This window comes from Idiotropiscis lumnitzeri, chromosome 20, assembly GCF_059441095.1.
Source record: "Idiotropiscis lumnitzeri isolate Australia: NSW breed Sydney's pygmy pipehorse chromosome 20, RoL_Ilum_1.0, whole genome shotgun sequence".
Lineage (NCBI taxonomy): Eukaryota > Metazoa > Chordata > Actinopteri > Syngnathiformes > Syngnathidae > Idiotropiscis > Idiotropiscis lumnitzeri.
Genome location: NC_142410.1, coordinates 7974059 through 7996044, shown reverse-complemented (window position 1 = coordinate 7996044; position 21986 = coordinate 7974059). Strand labels below are relative to the sequence as shown.

Genomic DNA, 21986 nt, shown 5'->3' with positions numbered 1-21986 from the left:
ATACTGGAACTATTCCTGCACCTTCTTCAATATCGGGGTTACATTACAAAAATCCAAACAGAGCAGCAATTAAAGCAGTAAAGCAACCAACGTCAGTTATATAAGCACAGTGGGTAGTCCTTGAGTCCAAACGGCGGTTTTGAGTAAAAAAAAAAAAAACAACCTGACTGGATTTAACTCATTCACTACCATTGACGGATAAACACGTCAAAGTTCCCCTTTTTTTTTTTTTTTTTTTTACTCGGCAGGTTAACAGAATTGAAAAATTACATGCATCCGCCAAACATGGATGCTGAAATCAAACTTTACCACCCATTCAGTAATTTGACTCGGCAGTGGATGTACCGCCGTCATCTACTTACACTCGTCCGCATGCAAGTGCGAGAGTTTTAAATAAACGCGCCTCATTGAAAGAAGTGCAGAACTGCGGCGTCGCTGGGACACTTTTTCAACCGAGCAGTTTGAGGCTCGGCCAGAATTTAGGATTCCCCTCGTCAAACTGCCAGATTGTTGCTCTCTCACCTGCACATCACGCCGACTGTCAAATGTGGAAAACATTAGAATCAATCACAATATCAATTTTATGATTTTGCTTTTCTGTTGTTTTTTTTTTTTGTTAACTAAAGCTTATAGAAAGACAAACACTTCATTTTTGAGGGTCTTTATTTATAACCAATATGGGGAACGACACATAAAAGAGAATTTCCATTTCGTTAAACACAATCTTTTTCTACTCACATACAAGCTCTTGTTTACTGCTGCTAGTTAACATCCACCCTGAGATTATTACCGTACAATAAATCATAGAGACATAAAGCTGATCTTATGACGACTTGACCAGTGCGGAAAACTCTGAAATATAGAAACAAAGAGGAAATAATAAATGACACACTGTATCAGATTTGCATTACATTCATAAGTGAATTATATTATTCAGATTCACATTATGGTGCTCAAGACAAAGCAATGTAACAAGAAAACAATTTAAAGTGAGTTGAGGAGCTTCAGCGAGGAAAAAAGAAAGTTGTCTTTGCTGCCATCTTGTGGCAGCTAGAGGCAATTATAAAACTTTTTTTTGACCCGGATTCTACTCCAGGATTTTTTTTATTATTTTTTTTTATTTGTAGCAGGACTCAGTGATGGTTTATTGCATTTATTTTAAATAATTTTAGCTGCTTACCATCAAACTTGTCGGATTTCTAATGACTTACAAGGAGTTAATTTGTAAAATGGTAAAAATCCACAAAGTTCATTTGTGTATATAATGTGCTTGTATTTCTCATCAATGACTATATTTAAGTAATAACAAATTTCTCTTTAAGGTTATTTTCAAGCATATTTCTTATATGCGCTATATGTGACACAGAAAATGTTTTTGTCAGTATATTCATTGAGTATGAAATGCACTAAATTAATTTTGGGGATTTACCAGGCTCCCTCTCTCAGAATCTGAAAAAAAAAATAAATAAATAAATAAAATAAAAATATTTTCAACTACCTTCCCATCCAATCTTGCCATCACCGTCACAGTCCCCTTCAAGCAGAAAGGCTCTGGTCTCAGCGGCAGTCAGCGTCCTGGCTCCTTTGGAGAAGTTCTGCAAGAAGAGTCTAACGGCGACATTATCAAAAAAAAAAAGAAAAGAAAAAGAAATCGCACTCAAGAGAAAAAGCCGAAATAAAGCACAAAATGAATCAATCCTGAACTCAACTGTAACTCATCCTGCTCTATGAAGCCACTTTTGTCCTGGTCCAAGATGTTAAAGACCCTCTCTATCTCTGTTGGAGTCTTTTTCGATAAGCCCACGGCTTTGAAAAACATCTTTGGGTTAAAGGAATCCTTTGCTGGAAAAAGAAAAACACAAATAACGAATCAAATCTTGTGCCTGGTGGATGAACACCAGACCAAAACGAAAAGCGAAAAGCTTGTACCTTTACATGCGTTGATAGCAGAGGTAATGTCCGAGACGGCGAGAACGTCAGTGATGGCCATGACGACGGAGACTGTTGTGGTCGAGGTGGCAGCCACCGCGGTTTGATGTGTGACCGCTGACGTGCAGAAAGAAACAAGGTAGCGCAGTGAATAGGCTTCACCCCCAGCGGGTGTCAAAAACCACCAGCGTCCTTCTGTCTGCTGCCAGCTGCAGCTGACCACTTCAGACGTTGTTAACGTAAGCGCTGGCGAGCCAGCAAGATGGAAGTTGAAGCAGAGGTGGGGAGGTGAGTCACATCCAAAATTCCCCCTTATGGAAAAAAAAAATAATAATAATACAACTAATAAACTCAACTAAAAGCAACCATTAAAAGAAATAAATCAAATAATAAACCATTCACTGATGAACTTGTAGATTTTGGCAACAGAGACTCTCTATGCTTCGCTTTTTAGCCACAGGTAGAGACGAAATTACAAATATAGTTTAGCATTGCTAGTTAGGTATGACAGGTAAAGTGAGTTCATTGTTTGTTATTCATAAACAACAGAAACTAGGGGGAAAAAAATGCTGAAACATTGGACAGTTAGAAATGTGCACTCAAAAGGTTCGTGGTCAAAATAAAAAAATAATTATTTTTATATATAAAATATTTTTATATATTATATAATTTATGTCATTTAATTTTATTTTCTATTCTGTTATATGAATGGCAAAAGGTACAGACGCAAGTTCATTGTACTTACTGCCATCTAGTGGAAGAACATTTAATTGTTCTGTCTGTCATTAAATGTTCTGGTATCGGTTTGTAAAAGTAAACAAGTTTTTGGCCCAATTAGGTGAACACGGACAATTTTCAGAGGTGCTTGGAAATCACCGAACTAAAAATCCGTTAGTGCCTTTCACTCAAAGTCAGCTGGGAAAGATTCCAGATGGCCGTGTTGCTAATGTGGACAAGCGCTATCCAAAAAGGACGCATCGATAATACGCAGGGTGCATATGGAGAAACGCTAACATTTCCTTGCAACCTCATTCACTGGCTCCCTGCCATCTTCTTAATCGTCTGTGCAGCATTTCCACAAGTTGTAAACATCCTGTTATTACCGGGCTTGGGTCACTATCAGGCCGAGTTCCACGGAGATGTGTTCTTGTCGCTACATGCTACAATTAGCAAAATGGTGCAACAATAGCTAGCATGTCGGCCTCACAGATTGGAAGTTAACTCCTAGTTGACGTTTACTGCGAAACTTAACATTGTCTCTTGGAACCAACCACATAACATTGCTTTTAGCCTGCTAGCTTAATGCTATGACATAATGCGAAACGCCATAGACGGGCGGACGAATAGCAGAGACAAGTCTGTGATTTGAACACAAACGCAGTGAGACTCCGACAGACAATATAACAACACTCACGGGCATATATTCTTTATCTTCGATGAAGAAAGTCAATGGATGTCCATTTTTTCTGTTATGCTGCCCTCAAGTGGCCATTCCACATGCACTAAAAAAAAAAAAAAAGCAGCGGAATTGAACCATTCTATTTAATCAAGTCATTACTTTTTCACTATTCTACTGGTTTCAAGTTGACGACACAGTCGGTCACATGAGTGACAATACGTTTGTAATGCAGTCGGAGTGAAGCGGACATTACGGCATCGCACAGGCACCGCGTCAGGGGCCTCTGGCTCGGCCACGCGGTGACGCCAGCCCCCGTTTCCTCAGGATGGGCCAACGGAGAGACCTGCGACACGCTGAGGAGCGGAGCAATGACAAAAACATCCTCTGCTCCCCCCTCCTCGCACATCTGCGCCCCAGCCTCCCCCCACCCTCGGCCTTGTGCCTTTCCTCGCTCCCGGGCTTGTTTTCAGGAAGACCAGGCTTCCTGTGTGATGGATGAGAGGCGGGAAAAAGGGGGGGGATGGGATAGAGGTAGAGAGGGATGGGTTGCAATTGCACTTTTGGTTTTGGGCGTGTGTGAAGTGATATGAAAAGAGTTTTGCGGTTGCACAGTATTCAGCTGGAGTGGAGAGGAGATAATTTTGCGGCAGCAGCAAGTCGTGGGAACAAACAGGTATGAATACAAAAAATGTTTCCTTGTCATTGTGTGTATTGTGGAGCTTCATACAGAGATGGGGTGGGCAAACTTGTGCTCAAGGGCCACATCGGATTTTTAAAACAGACACATGGACCAAGTCAAGTAAGAAAGAGGATTAAAATGTGAATGTGAAATGAGTTATTAGTATAATTAATTAAAACACGCTTATTATCTTAAATAAGGAGTCGATATGCATGATTGTGAGCGTGAATGGCCGTTTGTCTCTTTGTGCACTGCGATTGGCTGACAACCAGTCCAACGTGAACCCCGCCTCTCACCCAAAAGTCAGAAGGGGATGGACTCAAATTTAGACCCTAATGAGGAAAAGCAGAATAGAAAAAGGATGGATTCAATTGTAATTATTCAAAATTATTATTATCATAAATATATTACAATTCAGGATTAATTTAGTTTTTCCCAATTTTTAGAAAAAAAAATAAACCATTTATTTTATGACCGTTTATATGTTGCAATATTTTTTTTTTTACAATTTTAATAATAAAAAATAATAATTTATTTGCATTTAATGAATGTTATTATAATTCAAAAATCAGCCAGTCCTAATATATATGTATATACAGTATATGGGCGGTACAAGCAATTCATGTTCATACAGTACATACATAATCGATAGAATCTAAAACCACAAACTCTTGTGTACCTCATCATATTTAAGATTAGCGACTGAAACGTATCCACTGTGTGTGCGTTGGCGTGTGGGCATGTGGGTCGAAAGAAATTTCATAGGCATATTACATAATCATATTGCTCACATGTTGTATACAACGTTATGGAATTGAAAAATGACATTAATAGCTGCTTTCGGTTTGGTTTATAGAGGATGAACATTGATAGCAAAATAATATAAGATTTTTTTTTTTTATTTCTTTTTTAGTTCGTCGGTGAGTGTACTCTCTCGTGGCTGAAACCTGTGGCAATATGCCGCACAAAAAGTGTGTAACATTCAACATTAAAAAAAAAAAAAGTGTAATTACATTTTAAGTATAATTATTTAAATCGGTTAATTGATAACAGTATGTGACTTTTTTTTTTCACTTCGGTGTGTACTCACTTTTGTTGTCAGTGTTCTGGGTGTGATAAAACGGAATTGCCCAGGTCCAAATTTGCTTTCGCCTTACAAGGTCATTTTTAACTTTGGTTGGTCTTTGTGAGTTATTAAAATAGTCTTGATGATCTGAAATGTGTGATCAATAAGAAAAAAAAAAATATATGAATCAATAGCACTGCAGATAATAATTAGTCATCCTGAACTTGAATGCAGTGGAAGTGAAACCAAAGACGTCTCACTCACCCGTGTGACATTTAGACGCGGGACGTCGCCGGGCTGTATCGGATTGCGAGCAACTGAAGACGGCAGCCATCCATCATGAGTCCAATGTGAAAATAGAACGTGAAACACAACGGGGACAAGCCATATCACGTCGAAACAGAAATGGCGAACTTGCTTGGAGACAAGCTCTCACTGTGAATTCTGGCTTTCATTGCAGAATCGATTTGACATTCTCGGAGGTCAACGTGGCCCCGGTGCCAACTTCTGACAACAACATCCTGATGCTGTTTGGGTGTGTCGAGCAAAACTCCAGCATCGGTGATTTTGTTGCCGGAGGGAGGACACAATCAGCCGGGTTTGACGAACGCCAGATGTGGCGGCGCGGCTTTCGTGAATCGAGGGGCTACTCGGAGTGTGTCAAACCAATTGCAACTCCGATCTCGTTTGAATTCAAACACACGTCCATGGTAAGGCTCACTTTTAAGACACAAGTTATTTATTCACATACTCATCATTGAGGCACTTGACACCAGTTGTTTTTTTTTTTAAATCTGTAAACATCGCTATAGTACAAAAACATCACATACAAAACTAGGTGTTGCTAAAATGACTTGACCACGTGCACGCCGCAATGTACACTATATTGTTTAAGTCCAATGAAAAACATTCCAGAAGCACTTTTAAAATAGACGAGAACTTGCTCGATAGGAAGAGCATGTAAAAAAAAAAAAAAATGTGGTGTCATTTTTCTCTTCACGCAGACCGCAACTGCAATTAAATTAAATAAACTTGTTAAAAGATACTTTTAAAACATTACAAAACTAAATGTATAGAAATCGCTGCACATACTGCGGTGTCTGTTAGATGGATGCATGTTCCTTTAAGGGGCGGAGTCTGACATGTGAGTGTCTGGGGAGAGCCGTGAGCTTCTGTTTTTGCAACATAAATAGTTGAAAAGTACATTTTTTTTCCTTATTAAAAATACTATAACAATGACTTTCATTTTTAAATTCATTTTGTTTAACTTATTCACTACGAGCCGAGGAAAAAAAAAAAAAAGATCTTTGACGTCTTTAGGCGTCAATGGCAGTAAATGATTTAATCATTTCAGTTATGAAAAAAAAAAAAAAAAGCTCACAAAATGTGCATGTTTTTCATTGGACTGCAACAATATAAGACAAAAAAAAAAGGGCTCAGTCCGAAAGTGATCTTTGGCGAGTTAAAATTAGAGTTTTCCCCGTTCAATACGGCATGTTTGTTTTTCATTTGACATTATTAGTCGGTGTAAGGCAAAAATTAAATAAGGCGTCGAACTATCGATAAGGCTGCAGTGGGGCTACTCGGAATGAGGTTAGAATGTGAACGCTACAATTCGGTTTTAAAAAGCTGTCCGGACGTTCAAACAGCAGATATGAGACGGCACGTTTGATCACATTTTAGGTGGAATGTTACAAAGAAGGCGGAAAGAAAAAAAAAATCCTTTCGGTACCTTTTTCTTGTTTGTCTTTTTTTTTTTGTGTGTGTGTGTTTTAGCCAGTCCCATTGTGAGGGGTGAGGCTCTCCCAGGGGCAGATGATCTCCTTGGCCCCCAAAGCTGCCTGGGAGGAGGCTTGGTTCTCCTCGTCTTCGTCCTCGGATTTGATGGGGTAGATCCGACACTCCGGGGGGATGTCCACTTTGATTTGGAAAAAACTGCAGCGCGGAAAGAAGGATTAATTTAGCTAGAATGTTGGAAAAAATGATCTCCAAACTGCTCGTTGAGTGGAGTGGTGGAGTGATGATGAATCTGGCCCCTATCCTCACTGTATATCAATGTCTGTGTTATACTGCCTCCTGGTGGCTGAGGCGAGCAGATCAGAAGAAGCAGCACAAGCAATGTGCATTGAGTTGAAGCAAAAAAATGTGGCAAAAACTGTTTCATTCTTTCCAGAAAGTTGTATGATTCTTATTTAAAAAACACATTACAAAATTCTTTTTTTTTTTGGAAGGCCGGAATGGATTAATTATATTTTCTTGCATTTATTTAAATTTCTACCTTGAGGTACTACTGTATAACTCAGTGGCAAAAGTGAAAGTCCAGCATCACACACCCCAGGTGGATTTTGTTACAATGCAAATCAATAATGCAAAATCTTTTAGAGGGCAAATTTAAAAACCCCCCCCAAAAAAAAAATCTAAATATCTCAACTAGAAAATGAAAAAAATATCAGCGTCAAAACAATGTTTAGGAACAACAGCCATCTCTGATTAAATTTTTCTGTTGAGCAGTGTAATCTTAGTAAATGCTTAACACTCACTTGCCGATCCTCCTGGGTGGGGCTTGGCTGGAGATGTCCGGACTTATTGGCCGTATGCGTCCGCTGGCTCCGGCGGCAGCGTGGCACTTGGGCGACAGGCTGGCGAAGACGGCGGAGGGGCCGCCGCCCACGCTGCATCCCCGCCTCAGCAGTCGCCGCAGCGAAAGCGACACCCGCGACTTGCATGTCCGACTGGTGGCTCTCACCGCCTCGCCGTCCCGCTCCGCCTCGCCCTCGGCTTCCGCCCGCCGCTCGGAGCCGGGGGTGCCGTCCGGGGCTACGCTGACCGGGGATGGGCACGGGGCCAGGGTGGCTAGTGAGGATGAGGCGTTGGCGGAGGGGGAGTCGATGAGGCCGGAGTACACTGCCAGGTGGGGCACCGGGGTGGTGAAACGGCATAGCTGTAGGAGCGAAGACAAATAAAGATGACAATCACATATGTTGCGATTTGAAACTAAAGGAATTAGGGCTGAGCATTTTCATCGCAATGAGTTTGAAACTAAGGACAAATAAATGGATGAATAATAAATCAAATATATGATTTTGCTTACGTTTTCTCAGCATTAGACTCTTCAGCTGACAATGCAACTTAATGAGGATGGTCATCATTGGTCGGAAGGACATCAGCAGCGGGGGAATGACGGGACAGACAGATGAGGTGCTGGTGGATGTTTTATTACAGTCGCCGTAAGAAGCAGACAGTACATGTGTGTCGAATCATGGATGGGGGGCGGGTTGATGGGGTGAGGATGGGTGGTGGAGGGACAAACGGTAAACAGAGCCACCGTGCAGAAATAGAACACATGGACATTGTCGGTGTTGCTTTAGATGTGTTTATTTTTCAGCCTGACAGAATCTAAAGCAGCATATTTTGGGGTTAAGATTAGATGAATGCGCATTAAATTGTGTATTTTTTTTTCAATTAAAATACTATATTTTTTAATTTGTAATAATAATTAAGTAAAACAGTTTCGTTTAAAAGTGGCTTTAAACATCACATTCAATTCGATAGGCCGGACTAGATTTATTTTTAGAAGCGGTCAAATAAAAGGTGAAATGGATACGTAAAATAACTAATTTAAAATTTATTATAATCCAGTGTCATTTTGAAATGCATTTATTAATAGAAATAATAATAGCAATTTTGAATTTAAGGGAAAATTACAAAATATTATGTTTAATGATATACCCAACTCATCCATTATTAATTTTATTTTTTTAAATATTTTTTATCGACCATTTATTTAATGAGAAAGAGGAATAAAAAAAATACTTATAACTACCCAAATTTAGGGAAGAAAATGGCAAATTAAATTAATCAACCAATATTACAGGATAAAAATATTAATATTAATAAATGTTTTAAAAATTTTAATGTGGAGGAAAAGGTCATTTATGTTTAGTCGTGGGCTATCTAACAATAATAATAATGTTAACAATAATATAGCGCATACACAAATTTGTAAACATTTGTAAAACTGCTCAACATGATGAAGACGACCTGAACCAGACCAAAACCCAACATCATCATTTCTGCCTGCTCAGCTTGCTCATGACCTGTGTGATTTCGACGGGCGCGTTGGCGGCCATCTTGGCGCGCTCCTCCAGCTCCTGCTGCCGGAGCACGATGGGACTGAGGCCGGGCCGTCGGTTCTTGGCGTTCTGTTCCAACTGAGCGTACCTGGGAGAGCACGGTGCATGATATTCACAAAAAAAAAATAAAAAATTTTAAATCAGGGGCGGTGCTGACCACTTACGTGAATTTGTGCTCCTCAGGGCAGATGGCTTTCTTCAACGTATCCTTGAACACCTGAGATTTCATGTAGCGGCCGTACGAGTCCTGCAATTCCACACTCAGTGGTGAATTCTTCGAAAGGAGAACGGCGTTAAAGTTCCATGCCCGCGTACTTACTTTCTTCATGAGCATGTAGATGTGCGTCTGGGCGGCGTCCAGCACGTATCGATGCGGATGTTTCAGGCCGTTCACCGTGATCTCCATCGTCTTCCCGTCGATGTTGATCCACCTCGGGGCACCGCGGGCCAGGAAAGTCCTGGGATCAGATGATCGACAAGAACAATTAGAGTTCTAGAGTAGTAATTGCTAAATAGATGATGTAATCTCATTACATGTACTCCCCAACCCTGATTAAAAGATGATCAACAGAGCATATGAGGAATTCATTTACTTATAGATCTGCTCGGCCTTCTCCCGCATGGTTGCCGCCGTGCCCCACTTTAAATCCTCGCAGCCTTCCCAGAATGCCAAGTTTTCACCTGTAAAACAAACACTATTTTCAAAACATCTGCGTTCAAAACATCTTCCCTAATCATCCTCATCACCATACCGCTGAACTCTTTCTTCAGAAAGCGTCGGAAGTCGTCGCGCCCTCGAGGGTCCAAGAGCAGCTCGCCGAAGCTGAACGTCCAGCGCTCCACGCGCATCTTAGTCGGCGTTTCCACACTGTCGCAAGGAAGGGAAAGATTTCAAAGTACTCGAGTAGCGAGGAATATAACACGTTTGTGTGCTGACTTGGGCATGTTCAAGGTCCAGTACGTGACGTCGTCGGTGTGCCAGGGGTTGCTGGGAAGACATTTGGAGAGGAACGGGTCGTGGCTGTTGTAGGTGGCGCTATATTTCACCAACCTATGTAAAAAAAAAAAAAAAATTAAATAACATCCAACAGCTGATATGCACGGTAGAAATTGACAAGACAATATGGATGACAAACGTACGCGCCGATGGACACAGATGACTTGACTCGGGGCCTCATGATGGACTGCTGGGTGAAAATCTTCTACAAAGAAGAAGAAGAAATGACAATACAAGATATAAGACAAAAAAAAAAAAAATCATCCATTGAGACAAAACCCGATGTGAATTTCTTACAATTCTCTCATAGTAGTCAGGCGTTTTCACCTGTGAGAATAAAAAAAATAATAAATAAATAAAACAGGGAGTGTAATGACAGAATAAAAAGTATGTGAAAGATGACCACTTAAGAAAAAAAAAAGAGCAGCAAGAAAAGTCCTGTAGGAGACAAGACAAGGGAAAGAGGGAAACATGCTTTAGTAAGGAAAAGGACAAAAAGAAGCATTGTCGAATAGAAGCTGACGGAAAGAAATCACGCCTACTCACCCGTTACCTCGTCGGCGTTTGGATCGATTCGCCGGTCGAGTCCGTAGTCCATGGCGCTCACGGTGCCAGGCTACAAACAAACACATGAGCATAAGTGATCCAAAACGGTTCGGACACTTTTGGTGACGTTGCCTTTGTAGGCCATCCAAAACAATTGGAAGAATCCAAATATGGGCGTTCTGCTCACATTTAAGAGGTGGCATTAAAATGTACAATTGAGCTCATGAAAGATATTTTTGGTTTGGGTCATATACAGATGTATATTAACTATAATATGATTTAAAAAAAAAAAAAAAAGAAAGAATATATCTTGGCCATTTTTCATTCAAACTTGGGGAATCATTCTAATCAAATTAATCAATATACAGTAAATATATTAGAAAATAAAAAATATCAAATTGATATTAATCAATAAAGTCAAATAAAAAAAATTATTTAATTTAATTTTATTTTTTTAATTTAATTAATTAAAAAATAAATCATATCAAATAAATCTTATGATTGTTGTCATTAATTGAAAAGACTTAACTATTCATTTGGAGGAAAAAAAAAAAGTTACATTCAGACCGAATAGAAGACCTCAAAATGCCTTGATGTCAATTTTGTCAAATTTGACAGAGTTTAAAAAGAAAAAAAAAATCAAATGTAATAAAATATTTTCAAAAAACATTTACTAACAGTTAATAATATAGACTTAACACGTGAACTCAGTAAGTCGTCACGGGTCAGGTGTTAGGCTGTGTGCAAGCGATGTCATTCTCCTACGCGGCATGAAATATTAATCAGCCGTGACCTTTGGGCTCTGATGGGAGATGTGATACCAACGCGGCATCGTGGGTAGAGATAATGAGATACCCCGGGAAAGCAAGGAGGTGCAATTTATTTCTAGTCGGCAAGTGGATGGTGTCCACAGAAGCTTGCCGTGTGCGTGTGTGTGTGTGTTTGTCTCACCGGGGGTCTATGGACCACCCAGTAGGCCCTCTCCTGACAGTCAAACACCACGCGGTCCGGTTTCTTCCTCTCCTTAGCAGCCCTAAGGTTACAACACAATATTCTTTTTTTGGAGTTTATCTTCACATTCACTTCACACTGCCGTCAGAAAAATCATAATACATTGCGATAAAATACTCGAGTATATTTCATAATGCGGCGTCCGTCCTTTTTTGGCGACCAAATACGAATTTGACAAAAGCAAAGCCTGATCCTACCTGTACTGTTCTTTCGCCTGCATCACGATGAAGTCCCACTTGTGATTCATCCACTTGTGAAGACGGTTGTACTGCTCCTGAGGACGCCAGAGATGAGAAACACAAGAGAAAACACCTGCGGCTGCAGTAGCTGCGGTCACTAACCTGCTCGTGGATCTCCAGGATTCCCTTCTTGCGAATGTTCCTCTTAGCCAAGTAGATTGCTGCAGCACAGACATGCGAATTAGAGCACATAGAGTGCGGTTGGCTCATGTGCGGGAACGTCATCACGCTCACCGTAGTCGGTGTCCTCCACGGGCCACTGCTGGGCGGGCCAGAAGTATGGCGTCTGAAATGAAATTTGTGTTGGTGTGGTGTGGGAATGAAAATGAAGACGCGCAGTGTTTCCAAGCCTTTGTTGAACCATGGCACTTTTTTTTTTTTATATTTGAAAAAAATAAAAATCACAGCATACAAACAACCTAACTATGAGAATTTTTTTTACGAAACAAAATTGATGGGATCGATGAAATCTTATTTTCTTTTGGGGGAAAAAAAAAAATATGACATTAATTTTTACCTGGAAGCGATAAAGCGATGCGTCGGGTTTGAGCAGCAAGCGTTTATGGTCCTGCAATGGGTACACGAAGCCCAGTGCCACCAGCATGGAACCTAAACTCCTGGCCTCTGACCACAGCGACAAAGGGGGCGGGGACACTTACAGATATTTGCCTTGTTGTGCTGACTTTTAAAGTGTTAAGGCTTCAAACTCACCTCTTGTGTCTATTTGGAATCGGTCTGCCAGCCACGCAACCATGTCTTCGCCTAGACACCGCGGAATGGAAGGAAAAGAAAGAGTATATTTCACAAATGACGCAAGAGTATTCGCCTCCTCTGCCCATGTCTGCTTTTCTTACGCTTGCGTCTCTGTTACTTGTTATTCCAATTCTCTCCTCCTACTTATTCCCTCACTTTGACAAGTCCACGGGGTTGTCATGGCGACAAAATCTGCAGCTCTCGAGTTTGAGGCCCCGCGTCTCGGCTATCATCCGCCGATTACACAATCACTCAGCATCAAGTGTGTACTGCTCATCAGCGTGTGTGTGTGCGTGTGTGTGCTCACCAGTAATAGCGTGAGGTATGGTGGTGATGACCAGTCGCTGAGGCTGAGACTTCACTCCAGATTTGGGATCCTGCATCTCCAGCAGTACCTTTTCTGCCTGCAGGGGGGATGGAAGAGGTTACCGTGACAACACATGTGGGGGATGTTGGTTGGTGAGCGGGCTAGAGGGGTTGCTTTGACAACAGATTGTAAGGGCATCTTGGGACTGAAATGCCTTTGAGGTTCTTCTAGTAGCAGAACTTTAAAACTGCAACTAAATATACGACCGTCGGCAGTTGTGTCACTTTTGATTTTTTTGCTTTGTTTTTGTTCCTTCATGCTTTTCATCGAAAGTGGGTTGTCACTGCATTTTTATGTAGGAATGACCAATCATTACATTTTAAACAACTTTTTTACCACTACAATTAAAATATTGCAGGTTACATGACTCGATTTTGTATGTAAAACGTGAGAGTATTTGTTTCTTCGTGCTTCGAATTTAAAGTGTTTTTTTTCACTGCGCTGTCACATCGTAATAAGACCTTATAATGACTACACACTTAAATCAGTTTACATAATTTAACTCTCTGTATGATTCTTAAGTACGTTTGATGCTGCTTTATGCTTTGAATAAAATGTTCCAGTTGCATGGTAGTAAATGATACTGTTTTAAAACGGCATCCAAAAGTGTAAATAAAGGTGCCCAAGCCTGTCTCCTCACGTGTGATGTGGGATGTGAGATGAGTCAAGCTCCAGGAGCTGGATTAACTTCTTTCTGCAAGGGGGCCACTTCATTGACAATGATCCTGTCCTAATGCTGATTAAACTGCATGACCTTATTACTATGAGGAGGTGAACAGTTTAATAAGTAGGAGATGACATTCTTATAACATGTCATGCATTCATTTCTAAAGATCTGTTTACTGATTTACATTCATAATTGAAGTCATGCAAATAGCCTCGTGGAAGCCAGTCACAGTAAATTATGTAAAAGATTATATTCCAGAGCAACAATACATGCTTTCTTTTCCATACCCATGGATATACTATCATGGAGCCTGAAGGCAGGCTGTGTTTTGTATGAGGAGAACCTTACCTTTTTAAGACACGCCATCCGTGGCCGATACCTCTGCCCGTGATCCCGCAGAGTGTTTCTAATTGTCATGATGCCTGATGATAATAATGTCCACTTGGCATACACGAACGCACACACTCAATGCAACTGTGAGCTGTGACGCGGAGGGATGCTGGCTGGAGAGGATCCGATCATCAATACAGCTGGTGCCTTCCCGTGCTCGGAAATAGAACCGATTTGTCATCAATTGAAAACGTTGCATTGATAAATGGCGATATTTGTAGCATTATACGCTCAGGGTGGCGCGTTTTTAAATGATGTTAAGGCGCCAATAAATTTGTTCGATCGTAAACGGTAGTTTTTTTTAAACAACTGCGTTCAACTCCACGGTCCGTGAACGCACCATACCTCAAAACTAATAGGAATCGACCAATGAGAAGGCGGCGTTTTTTGTACCACGGAAGTTACACAAATGCCCTCTGGAGGGCGCTGTTGCATTATCAATAGTTTAAAGTTTAGTTTTATGGTCGTCAAATTGTTTTATAAAGTATAATAATAAAACTGCTAATTTTGTCACTTATTAGTAAGTCACGTGTCGTTAAATTCATCCACCCAACACCTCTGCTTGAGTTTACATGGCGCCCTCCTCCCCATCCTAGCTCGCGTCATGTGTGTCAACGACTCGATATAAATTCGTCTTTTTCGTGGACGTCTGACCCGCCAGACGATAAGATATGTCATCTTTTTAACGAGCTAATCGCGCCGCGACCGCGCACACCGCAGACGGCCGCCCAAACAAGTCTACTTCCTGAGTGGAGGGAAGGGGCTTGGTCCCGTGCCTCCTTACGCCGCCGTGCAGAGCGCAGCCAAATTAGCATCGATGAGGCTCTCGCGAACATGGCGGATTTCCTGCCGTCGCGCTCCGTGCTTAAAGTTTGCCTTCCCGTGTGTCTACTCAACAGCGGCGAGGTGGAGCAGGTTCGCCGCTCCAAGGAGATCGACCGGCGGCTCTCCCGGGAGAAAACCTACGTGAAGCGCCTGGTGAAGATACTGCTGCTCGGCGCGGGCGAGAGCGGCAAGTCGACGTTCCTCAAACAAATGCGGATCATCCACGGCCAAGACTTCGACCAGAGAGCCCGCGAGGACTTCCGAGCAACCATTTATAGCAACGTTATCAAAGGTGAAATGCAACTTCATAAATAAAAAAAAATGCACGAAATGGCGCTTATTAGACGTGTGAATGTGAGGCGAGGCCCGCATTTTGTTGCTTAATAATGGCCGGGAAAAGTTTGCCAGAGAGGCACATAAACAGTCCTCGACACACCCTACACGAGAGCCCCCATTCTGCTTGTTTAAACCTGTTTTTAAGCATACATTATCGCTTTGTGTCGTCGCGTAGTTCGAACCTCACTTTATTTCAAAAAGTGACTTAAGAAAGTTTAGTGGGAATTGTTGCTCAACAAGCAACTCAAATGTAATGGAAGTAACGAAGGTGTTCCTGTATGAGGACTTTCCTCGTGGAAAGTAAAACTAAGGTCATCCTGCACTGCAATTAAATAGACAACTATAATCAGTCATAGTATAGTAAAAGTAGTCTGATTCTAAAGACGTGTATTGAGTTTATTTACAATCTTTGCAAGATGGTGCTTTAGGCGTGTGACCTTGGCAGCAGTACATTGTTATAATCCAGTGGTTCCCAACCTTTGTTGAGCCCAGACACATTTTACATGATTCAAATCTCACGTACGCCACCGAACAAAAAAGGTCAATTAGGTTTAGGTTAATTGTACTTTCAGCAATGTAGCGGAACAGCGGTTAATTGCTCGGCTTGTCAGTAAACGTTGCTGGCATAGATAGATGAGCATGTTTGTGGTGGCGAGTCAATTCTGATAATTCTATGTTTTTCCCACCCACATTTAGTTCCAAAATGAAGTACAACTGGCCTGATAACGGAAGTGATACATTATCACACCGCCGCTTACTTCCCTTGAGTCTGGATTCTTTAAAATAAAATAAAAACAAGGAGCAGTTTCTTCTTATGGAGAGTGTTGAATGTATTCACTCGAGAATTGCCGCAAACGTCCAAGTAACGTCGGAGCGATTGAAGGAATCACTGATTTTAAATTGCTGTCTCTGTACAATTTCATGTGTATTCGGGCTTGCATGGCGTTTAATTGTCAGGCTGGTGAAATGGTATCGATTTTGTAGTATCGGAATATTTTTGTCAAGTCAAAGTTTGAGTGCAGAACCAGTGCATGCCTAATAATAAAGTAGAATTAGGTACTACACGCGTATTCAATAGCAATTATTATGGTATTTTTTTATTACATTATTTTATTTCATTGTTTTTCGAATTGACATTTAATTACAATTTAATTAATACATTTAATTAACTTGCCAATCCGCGCCCTCCCCTTGCCAGGCATACGCGTGTTGGTGGACGCCCGCGAGAAGCTGCACATCCCATGGGGGGACCCGGTCAACCAGCAGCGCGGCGACAAGCTGATGGCGTTCGACACGCGTTCGGCCAAGATGGTCCGTGGGCAGCTGGAGACGCCCGTCTTCCTGCAGTACCTGCCCGCCATTAAAGCCCTGTGGGCCGACAGCGGCATCCAGCACGCCTACGACCGCCGTCGCGAGTTCCAGTTGGTAGGTGGAAATACATCAAGTAATCTAATCGAACGTTCCCTTTCGTCGCAGCTGACTGTTGAGTGGACAGTCATGTGACACGGTCAACTTCCTGTTTACACCTTCCTCCCTGTCGTAAGATGCTGACATTTTGCCCAGATGCTCATTATAACCACGGATTGAGAACCGGACACTTCCCCATGTGGCTTTCACATGAAAATCCACTTTAATTTTTTTATAATTATTATTAGGGTTTTTTGGGCGTTGCACAAGGCTACTGCCGCAGGTTCTCAATGGTGTTTTGTTAATGCTGGGGTAGAGACACAAGTGTGATCAGAGCTGGAATGTTGATCTGTCGTTAAACTGCTTTGTGCTTACAAACAGGGGGCCTTGGCTTGCACACTTTTGCGTTACTTGTGTGGAACGCGAACGCAGCCTGACATGGAAATTCAAAACATTGCAAGCATTCAAATGGATTCATTTACTTATTATATTCCTCTTATTATATTACTTTTAGTTTGCTGTCGTTGTCATCGAAACGGGCATTAAGTTTGGTGCAGGACAATTTTGAACCAATTAGAAAGTCAGTTGCAAATATTAAAATTGATCAGACAGTGAATCGAGTGAGGTTTCCGTGACAGTTCTGGAGGGAGAAGGGAGTCTTGTGTTAATTTGTCACAATTCTTAAAAGCTGCGCACCGGTTCAGGGGCTGTAGAATTTAGTTGAGCTTGTGGAATGTATCAAAAAAGGCAGGCAGAAAGGGGCGGAGTTAAATCTGGCCCTACAAGTTTGCTGCTTCAACAGGCCAACGGTAAAACGATCACATTTGAATGCGCCTTCGAATAGGGACAGCCTTTGCCGTGCGCGAACAATGTCGTCACCTTTCAAGAGATGCCGCACCGTTTTTATTCTTTAATACAATTTGATAGTTTCATTTAATGTTTTTGGGTGTGTAATGTTATATAATTTTGTGCACCCGAGCATGTAATAGTGTGAAGTGAGATTTTTCATTGTAGTGTTTTTAAAATGGTTAGTTTTGATGACTTTTTTGAGAGGGTTTGAGTTTTTGTTTGTTTTAGTATTAGTTTTTTTTTCAACAATTGGCGTATTTGACAAGTGTAAGATAAAAAAAAAAGAAAATCACTATGTAATAAAGTAAACTACAATTCCCAACTGACTGTTTGATGATAGATTAAAAAAAAACATTTTAGTTTCTATTTAAATTGATCAATGAAAATTTTGTTATTTCATTAGTTTTCATTCATTGTATTAAATTTACTCTGAATGTGATTGAGTGTGCACGTGAGACACTTGTGAGCGCGGAGTTATATCGATATGTTCTAGTTTTGCTTTCACAGCACATGGAAAAGTCTCTTCATTCTTGTCTCGCTTCTCCTTTTTTTTTTTTTTATTCCCTCTCGCCCTGTCTGACCAATTTGTCGACAATTTTGAAATACCACGCGTGCCTGTCCTCCGTCTTAAACATTGTTTTCCTCTCCTACTGTAATAAGAAAAATCTACGCGGATATTTTTGTTGCTGGTCCACATTTTAGCCCATTTCTATGTAATATTTTAAAAGTGACCGGAAATGTTTAATTTACAGCAGGCGTAGGGAACACCGGTTCTGTTTTAGCTCTCGCCCTACTCCAAACATACCTGATTCAAACGATCAGCACACCAACAACCTCTGTAGTAGCTTGAAACAATCCTGATTGCTTGAATCAGGTGTGTTTGGAGTAAGTCGAGAGGTTATGGCTCTCGAGGAAACGGAGTTCCCTACCTCTGATTTACAGTCTGTGCTGCAAGATTTTCTACTTTTGCTCCGGAAATTCCAGGTGAAGAGCCACTTTGCTTCAATTTCAAAAAAGAAGAAAAAAAAACCACAATACAAATACAGGTTATTCATGTCTGATTGTTCTTTTGAAATTTTTGGCAAGTGCATCACCAGGATTGTTTGCATTTCTTTGTCAAATAGTGAAATTAACACAAATTGCATGCAACGGTTGTTCCAATGCGAAGTGGTAACATAACTAAAAGCCCTAGAGAGACACCAGGAAAAACGATAAGGAAAATCCCGACACGCACGCGCGTGCAGATAAAGGAATGCATGTGAGTCTCTGCAGCTTCGTGTCCGGGCTTGCATCAATTGCCCCGAGCTTCTAGAGGACGTGCACACATGCTAGTGTCTCCATTTTTTTGTGTGTTTGTGTGGCACATCCAACTGCATCGTCCACATGTGACTTAACTGTACTCGTACGTATGTGCTTGTGTCTTGCAGGGCGAGTCTGTCAAGTATTTCTTGGATAATCTGGATAAGCTTGGCGAGCCGGTAATTTTTATTCTTTTTTTTTTTCGTTTGGTTTTTCTTTTTGGGGGGGGGGATTCCTACCGTCCAGCTACCCCTTCTCCCCCCCCCCTTTTTTTTGTGGTCCCATATCTCGTGTCTAGACAATGACGGCAACCCCCTCAACCCAAACATCCGAATTTAAATAACCGCTTCACCACCAAGACAGCCAGACATATTTCTTTTTGTTAATGTTAATAAGGACACAATGTTATGCCCGTGTATACTTAGAACTATTTTGTAGACAAATTATGCTATTTATAGTTGCGGCATAGAGTTGAGGGGGTGCGGAAAAAACAAATTCATGCAGGGGGGCGTAACAGACAAAAACAGACGCACTGGTGTAGTGTCAAATATCTCTTCACAACTGACAAAGTTTTGTAATTTTTTCTACGGTGGTTTAGTGGAGTTCAGTATTAAATTTATTTGTATTTTTTTTTTCATATCAGTTATTTTATATATTGCAAAAAATAATAAAATTTTCAAAATTGCATCTTTTACCACTGATTTAGCTTGAATATTATTTAGAAAAACGTATTACTAATTTCAGAAATGATAAAAATGACTTCTCCCATCAAGGCATTAAAATCTGCATTAAATTAATTGGTAAGGGGGAAAAAAACTACTTTTTTAATTTAAAAAAATAAAAAAAGCTATTTACTTAGCACTTTCTGCAATCACAAAATGTTCCACTGTTTTAACAATAAGAATAAAGAAAGGCAATAACATCGTGTCTGCCCTATAAAAACAATTAACAAAAAGTTACCGTTAAATTGTGTCTCGTCTGCCAGAATTACCTGCCGAGTCAGCAGGACATCCTGCTGGCGCGAAAGCCCACCAAGGGAATCCACGAGTACGACTTTGAGCTGAAGAACGTCCCCTTCAAGATGGTGGACGTGGGCGGCCAGCGGTCCGAGCGGCGGCGCTGGTTCGAGTGCTTCGACTCGGTCACCTCCATCCTCTTCCTCGTCTCCTCATCTGAGTACGACCAGGTGAGGCGGGGACTTCTGTTCTTCTCATCAGACCTGACGGGGAGGAGGAGGGGTGTTTTTAGTACTGCTATTAATTTCCATTGAGCAAGGTGGCAATAATCATGACATACTTGAATGATCCCCGCAGGTTCTGATGGAGGACCGTCAGACCAACCGGCTGTGTGAGTCGCTCAACATCTTCGAGACCATCGTCAACAACCGCGTGTTCGCCAACGTGTCCATTATCCTCTTCCTCAACAAAACGGACCTGCTGGAGGAGAAGGTGAAGAGCGTGCCTCTCAAGGACTACTTCCCTGAATACAGCGGGCCCGAGCACAGCTTGCCCGACGTGCAGGCCTTCATGGTGGAGTGCTTCCGGGCCAAGCGACGCGACGCCACCCAAAAGCCACTCTACCACCATTTCACCACCGCCATCAACACGGAGAACATCCGACTGGTGTTCCGGGACGTCAAGGACACGATTCTCCACGACAACCTCAAGCAGCTCATGCTCCAATGACCTCCGAGCGCGGCCTTTTAAAGGGGACTCTAGAAGAAGCATCCGTTAGAATGTGTCGGCTGCTTTTACGTTAGTCGTGGTTTGGTAGTTTGCGACCCGACGCTGACAAGACGTCTTTTGGCTACATGCTACGTTAGAACGATTCACCCAGGGGAATCAAGAGGACGTTCAAAGGTTTCATCCATGTCTGTTCGTCCGTTTGTTTGTTTTTGTCCGAGCACTGAATTCATGCAAGTAACTCTAGTCAGTTGTTGCACTATCCAGCCCCCCTACCCTCATCCCCTGCTGCGGCTTCAGAAATAGATAAAAAGCAGACCCTCCCCCTTATACCTTGTTTCTCCCAAATCTTCCTGGTCCTGATCATCTCCCAGGTCATGATTTGAACCTCTGCAGGAAAAACTGAATGATCCTGTGATGCCTTAAAAAAAGACCAAATTACTGTTTAAACATCTGTATTTGTGCCAGCAGTGATTCGCAGCAATTGTTTGTGCCTTGAGAGATCATCAAATGTACTGCAGGAAATTATCCAATTTAACAAAGTATGAGGATTAGCAGATCTGATAATAGTTGGATCGATGTATGTAATACAACTGTCTCTTTGGTCATCTTTGTCAGTGACGAGGAACAATTAAATGCTCTTCCACTAGATGGCAGAAGATACATAATTAACCTGTGTATCCACTTTTTGTCACATTTGTTTGGCCTTGGCTCAATAAAGATTGGGAAACACTAAATTGCAGTGTCACCTAACTTTTGAGTCAATCCACACAATTAACATTAAAAAGTCTGACAGCGCACCAAACAAACGTGGCAAAAACTGTTGGCTCCCTTCAAGGTTTTTAATTGCCTATTTTTGCCACAAGATGGCGGAAAAGCACAGTTTTTCTATCAGCCACAGCTATGGCCTGTGCAAATACTGCAAAGCTCCTTCCCTTATTTCATTATAATTCCTCTGCACCAAAATGGCACCAGAGCAATCATTTTATATTAGACAGGGCTAATCAATCAAAGAAACAGACCTAAATAGATGAACAATGGTATATTATTGTGGTAAATAAGTGAAATTTGATCATTCCCACCACACAGTCCATTAGAGATAACGTTCTATTACTAGCTAGCGTCGTAGAGTTTTGCCTAATAAGCGACACTTCTCTCAGGGTTGATTTTAAAAAGCAGTCAATAATATCCAGGTTCTTGTTTCCAAACTTTGCCAAACACGTCACACGCCGAGCTTTTTTTTTAGCTTAAGTGGTTTCCCCCATTTAAAAACGAACTTTTGGTTGTACATTGCCAAATCTGTATCAGTTGTAAATAATACCTAGGTTTTTCTCCTTGTATGTAAATGGTTATAGAAAAGTTTTTGTTCTAAATCACTTGCGTTTTCCAATGAAGATGTTTCATTTTGTCAT

At 41.3% G+C, this 21986-nt stretch overlaps 3 protein-coding genes and 1 long non-coding RNA gene across 6 annotated transcripts; 2 read left to right on the top strand and 2 right to left on the bottom strand.

Moving 5' to 3' along the window:
• Positions 1–645: 645 nt before the first annotated feature.
• On the bottom strand, positions 646–5673 carry LOC148317455 (parvalbumin, thymic-like). Of its 2 annotated transcripts, none has more exons than XM_088284502.1 (5): positions 5338–5673; positions 1930–2240; positions 1710–1842; positions 1499–1608; positions 646–852 (listed from the first exon to the last, which is right to left on the bottom strand). In XM_088284502.1, the coding sequence occupies exons 1-5, from the start codon at positions 5346–5348 to the stop codon at positions 824–826; spliced, it is 594 nt and encodes a 197-aa protein (XP_088140628.1). In that variant the 5' UTR covers positions 5349–5673; the 3' UTR covers positions 646–823. The 2 variants fall into 2 exon arrangements, with proteins under 2 accessions (XP_088140628.1, XP_088140629.1); XM_088284503.1 differs by lacking the exon at positions 5338–5673 and adding an exon at positions 3344–3696.
• Positions 5650–8326, top strand: LOC148317454 (uncharacterized). Its single transcript, XR_015840037.1, has 3 exons — positions 5650–5783; positions 6850–6962; positions 8175–8326. It is a non-coding gene; the product is annotated as an uncharacterized LOC148317454 (long non-coding RNA).
• rgs9b (regulator of G protein signaling 9b) lies at positions 5791–15439 on the bottom strand. Of its 2 annotated transcripts, none has more exons than XM_088284499.1 (19): positions 14135–15439; positions 13060–13156; positions 12711–12761; positions 12517–12623; positions 12234–12285; positions 12102–12160; positions 11958–12034; positions 11701–11782; positions 10757–10819; positions 10501–10641; positions 10347–10408; positions 10144–10257; positions 9959–10074; positions 9800–9887; positions 9526–9664; positions 9371–9453; positions 9171–9294; positions 7614–8014; positions 5791–7008 (listed from the first exon to the last, which is right to left on the bottom strand). In XM_088284499.1, the coding sequence occupies exons 1-19, from the start codon at positions 14201–14203 to the stop codon at positions 6846–6848; spliced, it is 2088 nt and encodes a 695-aa protein (XP_088140625.1). In that variant the 5' UTR covers positions 14204–15439; the 3' UTR covers positions 5791–6845. The 2 variants fall into 2 exon arrangements, with proteins under 2 accessions (XP_088140625.1, XP_088140624.1); XM_088284498.1 differs by having other exon boundaries at positions 10501–10530; positions 14135–15438.
• LOC148317452 (guanine nucleotide-binding protein subunit alpha-13-like) lies at positions 14762–21311 on the top strand. Its single transcript, XM_088284500.1, has 5 exons — positions 14762–15293; positions 16536–16762; positions 19021–19071; positions 19878–20078; positions 20206–21311. Exons 1-5 carry the CDS (start codon positions 15011–15013, stop codon positions 20575–20577), a joined length of 1134 nt encoding a protein of 377 aa, XP_088140626.1. The 5' UTR covers positions 14762–15010; the 3' UTR covers positions 20578–21311.
• The last annotated feature ends 675 nt before the right edge of the window (positions 21312–21986 follow it).